Source organism: Thunnus maccoyii, chromosome 15 (genome assembly GCF_910596095.1).
Source record: "Thunnus maccoyii chromosome 15, fThuMac1.1, whole genome shotgun sequence".
NCBI lineage: Eukaryota > Metazoa > Chordata > Actinopteri > Scombriformes > Scombridae > Thunnus > Thunnus maccoyii.
In genome coordinates this window covers 19,455,032-19,473,031 of record NC_056547.1, presented here as the reverse complement: position 1 = coordinate 19,473,031, position 18,000 = coordinate 19,455,032, and the positions used below count along the sequence as shown (strand labels likewise).

Sequence of the window (18,000 nt, the reverse complement as noted above, 5' to 3'; positions counted from 1 at the left end):
AGCTGGAGTGCCTTTGCAAGAGTCACACACAAACAAAACAATGATTTCAATTTTTCCACAACTTTCACCTTCAAACCCCTTTTCAGCTGCTAACATGACTGATCAAACCATTTCACAACAAGCAAAGACTGACGATGAATTTCTCTTACTAGCCGCAGCTGTTGAGGGACAAAGACTACAGACTGAAGTAGAAAATAGAGAAGAGCAGATAGCAGCTAGAGAAAGGGAAAGAGACAGTCAGGCTGCTAGAGAAAGGGAAAGAGTTAAACAGGAAAAGAAAGATAGAGCCGACGAAGAAAAAGCTAGGAAAGCTGCAGAAAAAGAAAAGAAAGCTAATTTGTCATTCAAACAGGTAAAAAGCCAGAAAAGAAAGGAAAAGAAAAGACATTTAGCTGCCGTTGCTGAAGAAACAGAGATAGACACTCAGGACAGCTCAGGAGAAAGTGAGGTAGAACTTGAGTTACAAGGAGCCAGAGGTAAGGGGGAGGAGTCTGACACAGATCATAGTGACGACACAGAACCTGCAGTCAGGCCAAAGATGACACAGAGACGACCCCACACTGCAAGTAGCAAAACTCAGAGACGAGGTACAACTAGAATGACACATTCACATCTGGAAAGACATACAAGATCGAAAACTAACATTTTAGAGCCCCCTCTAAACATTACATCCACCTCAATAAATGCTCCAAAAATCATGGTTGGCAACACAGCTGTCTGCAAACCATGGACTCCTGCTGAGATAGTTGGAATGACACAAAATGCCCCCAATCCGACCACAAACCCAGATGAATACTGGGGATGGTTAAGATATGTATGCTCTGTGTATAACTGTCTGATACCTGATGTTGAACAATTACTTGCTGGCTCATACAGAACGGAGTGGGATTTGTGCAAAGGTGAATTTCTTTTCCCTGCTCGGACAGAGGATGGCCAGTGGCCTCCTCATAGAACCATGATTGACTGGTTAAATGAAGAAGCAAAAACAGCAATAAGAAAATGTGCACGACAGCGCACTGACTTTAATAAAGTAATTCACTGTGTCCAAGATGCATATGAAACTGTACCTGAGTTTGTTAACAGATTTACACGTACTTGGGATAGCAATGCAGGAATAGGACGAGAAGGAAATGAATATTTTGTTGTTACAACCTTTGTGCAAAATCTAAAACCAAATGTTGCAGCTGCATACAAATTGTCTGTCACCGATTGGCAAACCAAAGACTGGAAAGCAACGGTAAACAAAATGATGGCGCTAGATAGGTGTGAAGTTTTTGCTGAAGACAAATCTGCCTCCTTCCCAAAACAAATGTTACAGCATGCGCGACAGGGGGGTGGACAACAGCATTTCAAAAACAATAACAAGCGAAAACCGGGAAAGTGTCACAAATGTGGGAAAGCGGGACATTGGGCTAATGAGTGTAGAAGTGGTCGTCGTCAGAACAAGCAAAATTACCCATTCCAGGATCACCAAACAAGGAATTTCCAACAAACAGCCCCCCTTGCTTTACCACAACAACAACAACAACCACTACCACCTCCTCCACATGTTGATAATGTGAATCATGGACAATATTACAATCAAGCATAGGGAGGCCATAGAGGGGCAGGATCAGAAAAAACATTTCCCATTCAAGCAGCTGTAATTCGACTTTCAAAAGATCCTTCAGAAGATCCAATAATGCCTGTTGAAGTAAATGGTAGTAGAGTTGACATTATGGTAGATAGTGGGGCCACAATTTCCACTGTTAAAGCTGATGAGCATGTATGTACACCAACACCTAATTTTGTCACCACCGTGGGTGTTTCCGGCGTTCCTGTTGTTGAGCCACTATCACAGAGAGCTAAAATAACTGTTGAAGGTTCAGATGTGCAACATTCTTTCCTGATTTCTGAGAAAAGTCCAATTAATCTCATGGGACGAGATTTACTTTGCAAGCTACATGCCACCATTCAATGCACACCTGATGGATTGTTTTTAAGCCTACCTGATGTGAAGGCTGCTCATGCATTTCAGTTTTTGAAAACTATTGCTGATTGTTTGTATTGTTGGTCATTGACTGATTTTAACATGGCTTCCAGTTTCACAGTATCTAGCATTCAAAAAATTGCTCAAATTTCACCAGCATGTGCAACACAGATGTCTGCCATGAGGCCTGTACTACAGTGTCACTGTACAGCAGCATTTAACCCCCCAGAGGTGTACAAACAATTAGCTGATGTGTTTTTGAATACACAAGAGGGGTTGGAGTGTGAACAATGTTTGTTTGTTGGTCCACAGGGATGTGCAATTCCAATTCGGTTATCTGACGCACAGCGCAAATTGGTTAATGATAAAGATTCATTTCCATACATCACTGTAGCTGTCTCTCCTGGCTGTGACCCACAACAGCTTGAAAGCATGGTGGCACAGTGCCAGGCATTGAGAGGAGCTGCGCAGACTCCTCAAACTCAAACAATAACACACTTGGGCCTTGAGCTGTACATGTTATCTTTAACTGAGCACATCCAGCTACCTCAGAGTAGGTTTGTTTTGCAACAACCACCCCTCCCCACACAGTATGGGCCTCCATCAGAGCTTTCAGAGGTTCCATCTATTTTATGGGCTAAACATAAAAACCATGTGGGTTTTGTGAATTCGGCTCCACCTCACGAAGTCACACTCAAACCTGGTGCTAAACTACCAATGGTCAGGCAATACAATTTGCCACACAAGTCAATTGCTGGTATTGAAGGTGTAATTCAGTCTTTACTGGATCAAGGTGTGTTGGTTCAAACAACAAGCCCATGTAACACACCCATTTTACCCATTCCAAAAGCAAACCGCCCAGATGAATGGCGTTTTGTACAAGATTTGCAAGCTATTAATAGCATTGTAGTGCCAACAGCTCCAATTGTGCCAGACACAAATTCGATTTTAGCTTCACTACCATCCAACTCAACACACTACACAGTCATTGATTTGAGTTCAGCTTTTTTCTCAATCCCGTTGCATCCAGATAGCCAGTATCTGTTTGCATTCACATTCAAAGGAAAACAGTACACCTGGCAGCGTTTGCCTCAGGGTTTTGTCGAGAGTCCTACAGTTTACGCAGCAGCAGTGAAACGGGACTTGGATGACCTCCACTTTCCAGGGGGCTCCACTCTCCTACAGTATGCAGATGACCTCCTGATAGCTTCACCATCACAGGAAGCTTGTCGAACGGACTCCATCTTGCTCCTACAGAGACTAGCTGAGTGTGGTCATAGAGCATCACTTGCCAAACTGCAATTTTGTCGGTCTGAGGTGACATACTTGGGTCATGTTTTGAAAAATGGACAGCGCCTGTTGTCACCGGAGAGGTTGAAACTGCTGGTTAACATGCCTCCTCCCACAACCAAGAAACAAATGCTCTCGTTCTTGGGGATGGCGAATTATTGCAGACATTGGATCTTTGAGTATGCTGCTATGGACTCTGTTTTGCGAAACGCCACACTGCAATCAGCTCCTCCCAAGGTGCAGTGGACTGAGGACATGAACAAAGCTTTTCAGGACCTGAAACATGCTCTCACCTTGGCTCCGGCATTGGGGCTGCCGGACTATCATCAGCCGTTCCATCTGCATGTACATGAACGAGATGGCTTTGCTACAGGCATTCTCGTGCAAAAACATGGGTCTCATTACCGTCCAGTTGCGTACTACTCCTCTCGACTAACCCCTGTGGTTCTTGGCATGCCAGGTTGCTTAAGAGCGGTGGCCGCCGTTGCCATCATGATTGAGAAATCTTCTCCAATTGTACTGGCTCATGACTGTGTTGTGCACGTTCCACATGCAGTACTTCACATCTTGAACACATCTGCTACCCAACACATGACAGCTGCACGTCGTTCAGGCTATGAAGCAATCATTCTTCATAGTCCACACATCACTTTAAAACGCTCACCTCCATTGAATCCAGCTACTCTCCTTCCATTGATTGACACAGATGATGAGCATGATTGCATCACAACTATTGACCTGTGTACATCCCCAAGGCCAGACTTGTTGCAGACACCAATACCCAATTCTGATTTGATTTTTTACACTGATGGTTCAGCTAGCAGACCATCTGATAGCACACATCTAGCTGGCTATGCAGTAGTTAACGATTGGGGGGTAGTAGAGGCAAAAGCACTGCCTCCAGGTACCTCTGCTCAAGCAGCAGAACTGTATGCTCTAACTAGAGCGTGTATTCTTGCTTCTGGTAAGGTGGCTACTATTTACACTGACTCAAGATATGCATTTGGCGCTGCTCATGATTTTGGCCAGTTATGGAAGATGAGAGGTTTTGTGTCATCTTCTGGAAAACCACTACAGCATCACACTTTGGTTAATGACCTGTTAGATGCTATTTTGCGCCCATCTCAGCTTGCAATCATCAAATGTGCTGCTCACACGAATGGAACTGATCCTGTTTCACGAGGAAATGCAATGGCTGACACTGCAGCCAAACAAGCGGCACTTTCCTCTCCCTCTTTGGTACTTCAATGTGCCTCCACACAACCTACCAATCCAATTCCAGTTCCTTCCGCTAATGATGTCGTGACAATGCAAAATCACGCTGATGACAGGGAGCGAAGTCTTTGGTTGCGTAAAGGTTGTAAAGTTGACGCGGAGTCTGGCTTGTGGCTCCACCCTGATGGTCGACCGGTTTGCCCTCGAGCTCTCCTTCATGTGCTGGCACGTGTGACGCATGGTCCAGCGCATGTTGGAAGAGGGGTGATGAATGATGTTATTCGCTCACAGTGGTTTGCTCCAGGCATTACTCAAGTTTCACAAACACTTGTGGATAGTTGTATGATATGTCAACAGACCAGAAAAAAGAATAGCACAGTGAAACATGACCACTTAGAACCCCCATCAGGTCCTTTTGTAAATATGCAAATAGATTTTGTACATATGCCAAGCTCACAAGGCTTCAAATACTTGCTAGTCATAACCGACAGGTTCTCGAAGTGGGTAGAAGCTTTTGCAACGAAAAAAGAAGATGCAAGAACAGTTGTAAAGTGTCTGCTAAAAGAGGTAATCCCTAGGTACGGAGTGCCGCAGGGAATAGATAGCGACAGAGGTCCAGCTTTTGTGTCAAAAATCACTCAGGGACTGTCAGAAATCTTAGGATTTAAGTGGCAGTTACATGTTCCTTATCATCCACAGAGTTCAGGTCAAGTTGAGAGAATGAATGCAACTATCAAAGACAGATTGACCAAAACAGTCCTAGCCACAGGCCTGAAATGGCCTGATGCACTGCCGATTGTGCTGTACTCCATTCGGAGTGCACCAAGTGCAACTACAGGACTGAGTCCTCACGAGGTGCTGATGGGAAGACCAATGTCCACAGGGACAAGTCCCCCACTGACACCACACAAAGCTACTCTGCTTTGGACGGATGAGTTCATGACTGAGTATGTGAAAAGACTAACAGAGATTTTGAGAAAGTATCATTTACAGGTGGCTGACAGACTCCCCAAACCATCGGAAGAACCAATTCATTCCTTTCGAGAAGGTGACCTGGTATTAATCAAATCTCTGGAAAAAGTGTCTTTGTCTCCTAGGTGGAAAGGTCCATACCAGGTGCTGCTGACTACTAGGACGGCCCTGAAGGTCGAAGGCAGAGCAGAATGGATCCACGCCACAAGGTGCAGACTGGCCCCCCCAACCACTGGCGGAGGAGAGCAGAGCCCTGGCAGGTAACCGGATGGTTACTCCTTTTTCTCTCCTGTTTAGTAGGTTCGGGCAGGGGACAGGTCAAGTCGGTCCAAATGAGAGAGAGACAGGAGTCTCTCTGATTCCAGGCGAAGGAGAGCGGAAAGGCTTTCCTTCTCATGACACAGTCGGTGCCATGAACCCAGTGCCCCATGGACAGGGGCGCCCTTTGCAGAATGATCCAGAAAATGCAGACCAAGAGCCAGATCTTGGACATACGGACAAATCAATGAGCCCATTGGGACTCTACAACACTATGGCGGTGGTCTACATATGATAAAACACTGTTTGAGACGAAGCAGAGTTCATCCACGTCGACGAAGAGGATCACTCCAGGAGGATGGATTCCACATCACCATGCATCGTATGTGCTAGTAACCTCTCCATGGTGATGGCCCTCTACTGTACGCAAAGTGCATGGGGTGAAGACTTCACTTTGTGATTGATTTGTTTTATTGTTATGATGTAATCAAATGTTTGTATGACTCCCCTTTAAGTTGCTAGGATTTCATCTAGTAAGAGGCAGGAAGTGTCTTGTCTTAGGTTGTTTGCGCATGTGACTGGTGACCTCTGTCAATGACCTCCTTTAACGCTTTGGTGTTCTAGGAGATCTTCTTTGAGGATTTGCCTCACTACTGCCCCTGGTGGTTGGAAGACAGAACTCATGGGTCACATGACAGTTGTTTTAAAGGGGTACATAAGAGGGGTTTTTTATCTAATTTACTGATTGTTTGCTTTTATTGTTATTGCATTATGTGTTTAAATGATTATGTGTTTTGATGATTTTACTTTTGATTTTGTTCAATGCAATTGTTGATTCTTGTATTACTTTTGTGTGAGAATTGTTATCTGTTGTGCGGATGTTGTTTCTACTCTGTTTGTGCCCTTACAGTCCACCAGTCCAGTCATAAATTGGTAATTTGTATTGATCTTTTGATCAATAAGAGGGGATTGTTATGGATATTCCATAACTGACCAGGACAACAGAATGTCAAGCTGTACTCCTCTGTTCTCTCAAACAGAAGATAACACATGTTGTTTAATAAACCAGGAGCCTCACAGGCGAACCAAGGCCAGAATGCAGGTCATCATCAGACGCAACAAGACAAACCAAAGATACAGATTTAGGTCATAGGTTTATGATTCGGAACTGACGAACTAGTTTCTATGATTGGCTTAAAGGCTGGTTTTGGACTGTGTGGGTCAGACGAGTTTGGGGACACCGTACGAACAGAAGGTGTCCCTTGAGTCGCTCTCCCTTGCAAGGTTCTTCATTAAAGTTTTCCCAGAATCATCATACGAAGTTTGGTTTGGTCTTCTCTTCTTCAAACTGACAACTGCCAGTGCATCAGCTCCGAAAATCCACAACACTTGTCATCATTTTACAGGTGAGTGGTGCTCATTCGGTCAATAACGCAAGCATACGCTCATTCAAACACAGTGTATCTGACCTCCAGCTCGTGCTGCACCATGTCAAAGGAGTCGTTGGAGAAGTAGACCTCCTCGATGCTGTCGATGATCTCCTGCTCCGCCTGAGGGTCAATCGGCTGCTCCCTCAGCTCCCGCAACTCCTCCTGAAAGAGAGAGAATTGAAAAAATGTTCTTGAAGTAAGCAATTCAAAAAGTTCCAGGGACATAAACAGAAAAGGTCCAAAACAGCGAGTTACATCACTTACCAAGTAATGAAAACAACAAACAAAAAATATCAAGAGATGTACATCAGCCCGAAGAGATAAGAGAATAAAAAGAGGCAAGATGCCAAGGGAGAGAACAATAAAGGGAGGAGAGATAGGATTAGAGGAACAAGAAGTAAAGACGAGGGCAAGGGTGAAGGACAAAGTGAGGAGAGGACAGAATTAAAATGAGATAGAGAACACGGGGCGAAGAGAGGGGAAGTGGAGGTGAGGAGTGGGGGGAAAAAAAAGAGGAGGAGAAAACATTAATCACAGAGTTTGGGAGAGGATTGCAGCTTGTTTCGTTGGAGGGCTGTCATGGGGGATGGCGAGAAGTCTTAAGAGGAAAGAAAAGAAGAAATGAATGACTGAAAAAACACAACAGAGATTCCCCTTCAGAACGTCTCTGAGAAACATCAGAGCCGTATTGATTAACGTGTGATGGTCCATCGAGGCTTATTGCTGCAATGAGTTTTTTAGATGAAGAGTTTTAAGCCCATATCCCATCTGACTGCGTTAATGAGCAGAGATGTAGTCAGAGGTCAATAAAAGAGTGTGATGTCATGACTCTGTCAGTGATTTACACATAGGAAAAGCTGGTGAACAACAAATTAAAGTATACAGGACTACAACTGTGTCGAAATCCCTCCCTATTTAGTATATGGTGCACTACATTTACCCTCCACTATTTTATTTGGGTGTCAGAATTTTTGAGAGCGAAATTTATGCTAACAAATTTATGCTAACAATCCCGCAATTACTGTTGGACGACGCCAGTGTTGACGCAAAATGACAGTGAATGTCTATAGAGTAAAAAACACCAACCAAAGTACTGGACAAATTCAAATTGTGACTTGATGGCAGTACTAGATGATAAGTCAGGGGATCATATAAGTCACTGCAGCTCATCCTTAGGAGAACATGGATGTGTGTACCAACTTTCATGGCAATAAATTCAATTGTTGTTTTTGTTGCTTTTAAGACCTCATGGTGGCGCTAGAGCAAAAGTCGAGGGATCACCAAAGTTATTAGGATACATAATCTGGGAACCATGAATGTCCAAATTTTGCGCTAAACCATCAGGCATGTGTTGAGATTTATTTCACAGCATAAATGGAAACTTTGACCAGCTGGTGGCGCTAGAGGAAAAGGTTTGGGGATCACCAAAATAATTAGGATTCATCCTCTGGACACTATGAATATCTGTGCCAATTTTCATGGCAATCGCTCAAATAGTTGTCAAGACATTTCACTTAAAGCCAAAAAAAGTCAACTTGCTGGTGGCGCTAACGGTAAAGTCAGGGGTTCACCAAAGTCAGAGGGATTTATCCTCTGGGGTCCATGAATGTCTGCACACAATTTCATGGCAACCCATCCGGTAGTGGCTGAGACATTTTAATAAAAGATAGCGGACCAACCAACAGACCGACATTTCCATCCCTAGAGCTATGCTACTAGCGTGGCTAAAAATCTTATTCTATTCTTTAAAAATCTTCCTATAAAAATCCTATAGTACATACAAAATGACACCCTATATGACTTCATAGATGCCGTGAGTGAAAGTCCTTTTATAAGTTAATGCTGAGTCTATATTTTTGCTTTTTGTGGGATCAATACATTGAGGGATCAGCACATTCAAGTATAATGGAACTAAAAATAGATTGAAGGTATGGCATGGAGGATGGATGAGGAATTATGGGATAAATGCAATCCATAGACGCCCCCCACACACCCTGACCCTCATTCATCCATATCCCATTAAAAAAATATATAGAATCCTCCACACATCATCTCATATAGACTTCATGAGATAGCAGACGCTGATCAAGAAAACCTGTACACACCTGCCTGGCCACAAATATTTTCCCCAGCTACTATCAGCAAGGAGTGTGCAGAAAGGCAACAAAGTGTGCCAGCCATTTCACTGAATCTGCATCTGTGGGTTGCGAGTGTGTTTTGCTGAGCGACATTTATAAGAGGCGATGCCGTTGTGAGTTTGCCGTAAAATAAAGCCTCATTTAATTCAATTATATGAACAGAATCCCTTTTATACTGTATATAAAATTTATACAGTGCAATCGGGTGGATGTAAATGAAGCGTTAAAATGTGTATGAATGCATGCGTGAGCCGTGCACGTTACCATGTATGAATCAGGTAAAGGAGTGAGCAGGAGCCCTGAGAGAAATGTGTGGGCGGGTGTGTGTGTGTGTGTGTGTGTGTGTGTGTGTGAGATTGAAAAGGAGGGGTAGAGGTAGGAGATCACGCTCTGCCATCAAAACGGTGGGTGGGAAATCAGCTCAAATGAGAGGGAAAGCGAAAGGGGGAGGGGGAATGAGGCGGATGACTCATTGGTATAGTGAAAGTTAGAAGGGGAAAGAAAAAGACGGAGGAATGAGTGAAGCGAAAGAGAATGATGCGCGTCTCCTGTGAAGCCACAACAGCACGGTTAGAGCGATTCTTTCTTCCTGCCTCAGTCTCCCACCTGCAGTGACACACAAAACTCTAAACATCTTTAAGTGAATGACTCATTGACAGGCTACTGCAGGTTAAATAATTCCCTTTCCTTGCCTGCCGCTGCGCAGGCACAAAACAAAACAGACGCCCCTGTGCCCCACGTGTGAAACCCAATATCAGCCGCTGTGAGGGCTTTGATCAAATTTCACTTTGAAGGATGAGGGACAAACAAAACATCCTTCATCCCCTCCGCAAATTAATGAATTGCTCGTCTCGTCGCGGAAATTAGACACCTATTTGCATCCAAAATGCGGGACGTTGAGCGAGCCTTATCAGAGAATCAAAGTGGATATTCTTCTGGAGTGCTCATTGAATGTGGAAAATCAAGCGCAGGAGGAAAAAAAAAAAAAAAAGGGCGCTCAACAACGCGAGGGGCCCTGATAAAACAAAAGGCTGAATAAACAACGGGAGGTTTGTGGAAAATCCTGGGAGACACAGCGAGAGAAAGACGGTGGAGTGAGGAAGACTGAGACGAGGGCCAATTATTTCCACTGTGGAATCATTCATTAGAAGAACGAATCAAAACCTTCTCATTGTCATCAAGTGTTGAATATTTATGTAAGCCTAACCGCTCCTAACCAAGGGTTTAACGCTGTTGTTTTCCGGGACATTAGGATGCAATCACGTCCAACAGCAATATACAGGCTGCTGCATTAAATTATAGCTTTGTAGTATGTGATTATTGTTATACCTTAATGCTCGTTCCCCATTGTGTTCACAGAGAAAAGTGCATGGGCTGTCTGCAGCTGTGATGCCATGAAGATATTGTGATATCGTGAAAACAAGCTTCTAAAATACTTTAAATTGCTCAGATTAACATTATATGAGTGGAAAAAACCTGCCACCTTAGGCTATAACACATGTGAACTGTCAAAATGATAGTCTGTGTGAACTAATGACAGATTATCACAGCTTCAGCCCCAGTCTCTATCTTCAGAAAATATATCTTAGTGGAGGTTCTCACTCAGCCAATCACAAGGGACCTACATGATGGGTAAAGTGAGGGTGACCCCTGCTGGTGGGAAACGGTAATTGCATGGAGCTAAAGTATTAACAGCATGTGAATTCATGCCTCAGGGAAAGTGTAGCCTCCAGGAAAAAACCTGCTGTGCCCAACATTTCCCTCAAGAGCTTCAAAATTAAATTAAACATTTATCTTTAATGTTACACGGCATCAAACACATACTGTGTACGTGCTTGTTCCTGAGCATCACTCTTACATTGAGTTACATTTAGTGCTGACACTGACAATTATTTTTATTATCAATGATCCATCTGAAGATAATTGTTTAGACTATCAAAATTAATGAAAAATACAATTTCAAAATTTCTCACAGACCAACGTGGAATCTTTGAATTTTTTGATTTGTTTGACCAAAGGTCCAAAACCCAAAGATATTCAATTAAAATGAAATATGACATGAAGAAAAGCAGTAAATCCTCACATTGGTGGTCAGAACCAGCAAATTTTTGTTTGAAAAATGACTAATTGACCATTAAAATAGTTTCAGCTCTACTTAGTATATATTTGTGAAATAATCAGGTCCAAGATGCCATTTTTGTGCCTGCATCATTAAATCAACCAGCAAGAGCAGATATCTTGTGCATCACTATTCACTGGAAGTCAGTCTGACATAGTCCACATCTAGAAGAAAAGAAAAAGTCTTGCTGATTTAAGCCATGCTTTGCCAGACACATTTGACTATAATGATGGAAACCATCAAAGTCTCCATAGTGTCGACAAGGTTCAGAGAGATAACTGTGCCAAAACACCTACAGAGAAAAAATTGACTCACAGAGGGACAACAGTTCTGAACAAAAAGGATTGGAAGGGGAAAAAAAGGTTTGTTTGGTTTTTTTGTTTGTTTGTTTGTTTGTTTTTAATGGGAACCAACAAAGTAGCTTATACAATCACAGGAACCTGGAGAGATTAACAAAAGGAACAAAAACATCAAAAATAGTCTGGAGCCATTTGAATAAAAAACAATAAAATAAAAATCTGCCAAGGTTGCAGGTTGTATTTAAAGGTTTGATGCAAATAGCTTAATATTTTATAATTATGTTTGACATGAAATAATATAAACTGTTTCTATATATCTCCATCATTAGCCAACTTCCTTTTTATCATAATATTTGAGATGAAATCACTCTGTAAACTTGAATAAGGTCAAACCTAGATTAGATTTAGGACCTGGCTCACTGCAGCACAGATTTACATTTTAATGTCCAAAGGACATTAAGTACACAGCAGCAGGTGAACAAGAGGGATCCATTTTGTTATGGTTTCCCTGAAGGTAAACTGCTGCTACAGCCAAGAGTCTGATCTCTGGACGCACACATAACCAGCCTGACATCTGTGGGAGGAACCCAATCAAATGTTCCACCTCAGCAGCTAGGCTATATAGAGTAACACTACATAACAGAGACTCTATTACACATTTAACAGTGGCCATTTAAATGGCAATCACCCAACCAGGACAAGCAGGTAGATCTACTGAAGTTGCCTTTATAAGCACAAGGTTGTTGGTCTAAAATTGGACAACAGCCTGATTTTGACAACTACCAGAACACAGGTGTTAACTTGCTCTGTTAAAAATCAGCGCACGGTTGCATGCCTTAATATAAATAAGTAGTTACACAGTTTGTGTTTAACAGAGTCTGTGAGTTTTATGGCTGAACTGTATTATAGACTAAAGAGGTCAAAAGTCCAGCAACACTTGTAGTATACAGAACAACTTTATTGTTAGACCAACACTTGTCGGCTTGTAGCTTATGATCCTGAAGAAGGCCACAAGCTGAAACGTGTTGGTCTAACAATAAAGTTGTTTTATATATTACAGGAGTTGCTGGAGTTTTGACCTCTTTGGACTTTTTTCCTTTCTCTGTGCACCTTGGAAGTAGGTGAAGTTGTGCCAGAAACCCCTACTGAACTGTATCATAGACTAATGAAGAAGGGCTTGACAGTATACTGTTTGGATACAGTATTTATCCATTATCCCATTAATAATTTCATTGGTCAACCTATAAAATGTGAAAAAAAACAGTATTTAAAAAAAAGACTCCTTTACATTATGAAGTGGGAGCTGGGAAGCTTGAAGCAGCATGTTTATACCATTTGAATAATAACTTTTGTCTGCTATAGTTTTTCCACAGAAAAGTTCAATTCAATTCTTAAAATGATCTATTCTTTCTCCCTCATTGAAAAATCCAGAATCAATGAATATGCAAATAATTTTTCACTGCTGGGTACAAGATGTCTTTAACTGAAAAGTCTGTTCTCACTGTATGTGCACTAGAGGCTTCAACTTTCCACATCACACTTGTGTCATTTGTATATTGGACCACAACTAGCTCCGAGCTCATTGTGATGTCACAAATCATGCTGGTAGGTGCACGGCTTAAACTAAGATTTAAGTTGAGAAACTTTCAACTTTCAGCAGATGTGAAAACAGCTGTCTAGTGTCAAAATCTGCACAGCGAAGGTCAAACATCAAAGTGAAGAAACAATAAAGCAAAACATATTTTTGTTCGGAGGTGGCCTTTAATAATTACTTAAATGATTACTTGATTATAAAAATTACTGCTGATTAATTTCACATCAATCAACTAAATTATTTACTGCTTCGACACTACATTGAGCCTTGTGCACAAGTCAACCTAGTGTGATTCTACTGGCCTTCCCACACACTCACAAACCTACAAAATCCTAATTAACAGCTGCAAGCTAAATGTGCTCATCTTTCCCTGCTTATTACTCAAACTCTATCAAACCCTGAAGTCATGTCCACATGTTGACACGACAGCATCATTTGTCAATCCTCCCCGGCAACAGCTTTCCCCCCCTGCAGTGAGCCAGATGTTGCTGTCAGCTCCTGGAGGATGATAAATGATCTGAATCATGCCCAGTGTGGTTGCAAACACATGAAGCAGTAAGTATGTATAAGAAATACACACGCATAGTCGAGCACATTGGTCTCACTCTCTTACACAGAGCAGTGTTCTCCACAGTGGCAGTGGGCACGGCATATTGAGAGGATTATTCACATTTCAATCAACAAGGACGGTAGGTTTCAGTGTATATAAAGCCTGGCCTGTGTGGATCATATTTCACTTTTCCTGAAAGCTGAAAGGCCAAGCAGCAAAGCACATTATCATCAAATAATAAGCCCTGTGTTTTGATTGAACACACAAATAGGCAGGTGTTTGCAGTACACACAGAAGACTCAATTCAGGAGTGACGTGTATATGATCCAGACACTTCAAATCCATACTGTCTCTGTCAAAACCTTCCCATCTTCCTATACTAGACTGTCTCATAAGACATAAGCCAAAAACAGCAGATGTGATGGGATTCACAGTAATGCCCTGGGAGCATAACTCCAGCATGGACAAAGGTTGGGCGTTTCCGGCCTAAAGCGGGGTGTTTGATTACTGCATATCCAGTTTGGCCACATCAACTGATACCAATCTGAAAGCTAGAGGGAGACCTTCCTCCCATGAAAAGAGACTAATCTTTCTTTCAGTCGGGCTCCAATTGCACCTGAAGAATACAGGGCTCCTTATCATATCTAAGCCTGATCTGCGATGGTTTTCTGGAATAACAGGTCTGACAACAACCTTACAACAATCAATATGATACACTGACTGACCTCAAATGATTAAGTTGTTATATAATGTCATTGTTGTGGATATTATGAGGCTGTATTTAGTGTTTATTGTTTCAATAACACCATGCACCGGCCCTGATTTTGAACAAAAAAAAAAAAACATTGTTATGAGCCTTTGTAAAAGAGACAGCTTGTGTTTCTTAGGGCTGTAGTCTGCTGGTCGACTGGTCGATTAGTTGGTCGATATGCTGGCCAAAAAAAATATTTTTTAATATTTGATCGACAGTGTTTGGGAGTCTCTGTGCAGCGCTGTTCAGGTACGGGAGTCAACCTCTGTCGTTGCTTGGGAAACTATTGGTAGCGTAGCTCCGTTAAGGAGTATGTTTGCATAGCGAGTGGGAAAGAGCGAGGGTCAGAGAAGTGACGGTGGATGCGAGCGGGGCAGAGGAAAAGGTTAGTAGTAAGTTGTCAGTACAGTACAGTCAGTTAATAAATGCTAAAAAGTCACGTCTGTTGTTTCCTCAAATGCTGGAAAAGTAAAGGGGGTTAGGTCCAAAGTTAGCAACAAGGGGTTAGCCTAACCTGAAGATACAAAACAGAGAAATACAGAACAGAGAAATGTGTGGCTGCCGAGTTTACCCCCCACCCCCCGCCCCCCCCCACCCGCACGCAACTAATTGATTAGTTGAAGATTATGTACGATTTTAGTCGACCAAGATTTTCTGTGGTTGACTACAGCTCTAGTGTTTATCACACACAGCCGGCTTTTTCTTTTCTTGTGACAACAGAGCTTATGAGATAAACAGCAGATTGAAAGATATTTTTCAAAATTCAGTTTCACAACTGTCACAGATAGACTGATAGAAACTTCCTTTTTCAGTCTTATCTTTTGCAGAATTTTTCAGCCTGCCTGGCAAATACTCATATGGTAAAATCACTCATATATATTCAGTGTTCAGGCCAAACTAGGGTGACAATCAAAACAATCGTGATCATCATGAAAGCCAAGTCTTTAGAAAGAGGGAAATTAAAACATCTGGTTGTATCAAAGAGGCTGATATCACGCTGCACTGTGAATAAATGGAGTTGATCACCTTCCAAATTGTACTATAGAAATAGAAGGTCATCACTACAAGGCAAAGTCACAGCAAAGACAGCAACTAGCAGAGCATTGAGGTGTAACTAAGTAAGTGACTATACGTTATATAGAGTCACTCTGTTGAGCCGCTCCATCCGCTCTTGACAAATTGAATTTGTACATCTGGCTAACGACAACTGCTTCCTGTGACTAAGCATGACTGATTGTATTTTCGAATGCTGCCATGCCAAAATGCTAAAATACCATTACAGCAAACAATATTTCACACTTGGGGGGGTTAGGATTGATGTAAGTGAGTCTTTAAGTCAGTGGCCCTCAAAGTAGGGTCCGGGGACCCTCCAGGGGTCCTTGAGGGGGTTCCAGTAGGTCCCCAGCAAAAAAGTGAAATGATTTATTTTCACTATAATTCCATCCATAAGTAACACAATGACTATTTTGGTCATGGGTTTCATACACTTTCTGTAATAAATCATCTAAAAGCAAAAATCTTATTAGTTGGGGGACCCTGGGACAAAATCTTATCAAATGGGGATCCGTGGTCTACTACTAATGCCATTTACATGTACAGGAAGCATAAAAATTGAAATGTAGTGCATGGTGGACAAGGCACTGACACATAAATTACGCGATAAGTTTGGTTAGATTCTAAAGCCATCCTGACATAATTCAACCTTGTTGTGTCACTACTATCAGATAGAAGATAACACTTCAGAAAGTGCATTTATAAATCTGAAGTTTGTTGATTTTCTTGTGTACTGTATGATGAGAATAGCTACTATTTACCTTGCTACACAATGAAAACAGGTCAACATAGGACAGGTAGCCTTTACTATCACCTATTTGAACTACTTGAGTCTGGTCAAGTTTTATTATAATGAGGCAGGTTTTTACAGTATAAACAGCCCAGATGCGCAGTGAAATAAACAGCTGCAGTTTCATTCCTTTCGTGAAGTTTACCTTGCTCGGGATCCTCAGGTTCTCCACAGGACTGAGGTCTGCCATGCTCTCTTGGGGGCTTTTCAGACCCTGTCAAGATAAGATTCACTGTCAAACTTCAATAGACCCCAAAATTCATGTAAAATTAGGCTGTTTTTAGTTGCAACCTGTTCCTGCTGTCACACACAGCAAAAAGTGGAACCGACGGACAAATTTATGAACCCGATAGCCTTTATTGTGTTCAGTCTAACCTTACTGCAGTGCAAACTGACAACTTCCCTAACCGCCCACTTTCCACTGTTGAGCCCTGTTGTTGTGGTTGTTTAATAATAAACTCTCTCTGCTAGGGCGTGAAAACAACTGCCCATACACGTGTTTTCTTTTACTGAAGTAAAAAAAAAGGTCGTGGCTGTGGTGTCGCCGTTTAAAACCCACCGTTAAACCTGCTATATGTGCCCTTTGATGAGCTAACTACACGATGAGCTGTCAAATTAGCCAGTTAGCTTAGCTAGCTGTAAGATACAACCGACAGGCAGTCTGCAGTTTCTGTAGCGTCGCTTGTCTCACCTGCCGGGCCATAAGAGACTTGATCTTCTGCATCGTGAATCCAAAATATGTCCAGTGGGCAAATAAATGAGTTTAAGTTACAGTCGTGTTTTGATGTCAACGACGCGCCTCCATCACTACGAGAGGGAAGCCATAGTTGATCGTCACGTGACTGGTACAACGGGAGACGGGGAATTCCAAAGTATCCTGGGAAATGTCGTTTTTTTGATCATCAGGCGTGCCTGACACGTTATTTATCAGAATCTCACATTTTTAAAAACTGAAAATATTTGGATGAACTTGAAAGTAGCCTACATGTTGTTCTGAATATACAGTATGTATATGTATTGTATATTCAGATATGTAATGATTGCATGATTTAAAAAAGGCCTAAAAACCTTAATGTTGTGTTTTGTATGTTTTTAATGCTGTACCACTTTGAGATTCACTACAAATGAAAGGTGTGGTTTAAATTAAATGTATTTTCATATATATTCAATTTACACCACACTTTTATATATCTATCATTATAAAGTAGTGTAGAAAAAGTAGTGTAAAGCATGAACATTGTGATACGTGTATTGCTATCATACACCACTTGATGGTAGTATTAACATCATAGAATAAAATAGAACATCTTATTAGGCAGCAATGGTTACTCTGCCTTCATAAGAAGATGTTACTTGATCAGGTGAGATATTATGACGTGGCACAGTAGTAAAAGCACAGATGTTGCAAATAATAAAAAATGAATGATTACTGAATTTAGCTGCTTTCGTTTCAGCGTCCTGAAAATGTGCGTGTGATGTCATTATGACAAGTCAAAATGTCTTCTGTGAAAAAGACCTATAGTAGCAAATAAATCAAATAATATCATGGCAACCCCAACCCACTCCCCATCA

General features: G+C 41.9%; 2 protein-coding genes across 5 annotated transcripts in view; one reads left to right on the top strand and one right to left on the bottom strand.

Moving 5' to 3' along the window:
- Nucleotides 1–17,275, bottom strand: part of vps50 (VPS50 EARP/GARPII complex subunit) — a 121,248-nt gene extending 103,973 nt beyond the window's left edge. For both annotated transcript variants that reach the window (XM_042434658.1, XM_042434657.1), the window contains exons 1-3: nt 17,120–17,275; nt 16,574–16,642; nt 7,174–7,296 (exon numbers count right to left, since the gene is read on the bottom strand). In XM_042434658.1, the coding sequence (XP_042290592.1) occupies nt 7,174–7,296; nt 16,574–16,642; nt 17,120–17,152 (225 nt within the window). In that variant the 5' untranslated portion in view covers nt 17,153–17,275. The remainder of the gene's footprint in view (nt 1–7,173; nt 7,297–16,573; nt 16,643–17,119) is intronic.
- LOC121912513 lies at nt 1,682–6,771 on the top strand. Of its 3 annotated transcripts, none has more exons than XM_042434654.1 (3): nt 1,682–5,655; nt 5,747–5,978; nt 6,046–6,129. In XM_042434654.1, the coding sequence occupies exons 1-3, from the start codon at nt 1,682–1,684 to the stop codon at nt 6,112–6,114; spliced, it is 4,275 nt and encodes a 1,424-aa protein (XP_042290588.1). In that variant the 3' UTR covers nt 6,115–6,129. The 3 variants fall into 3 exon arrangements, with proteins under 3 accessions (XP_042290588.1, XP_042290587.1, XP_042290590.1); XM_042434653.1 differs by having other exon boundaries at nt 5,744–5,978; XM_042434656.1 differs by having other exon boundaries at nt 5,744–6,771.
- Nucleotides 17,276–18,000: the final 725 nt, after the last annotated feature.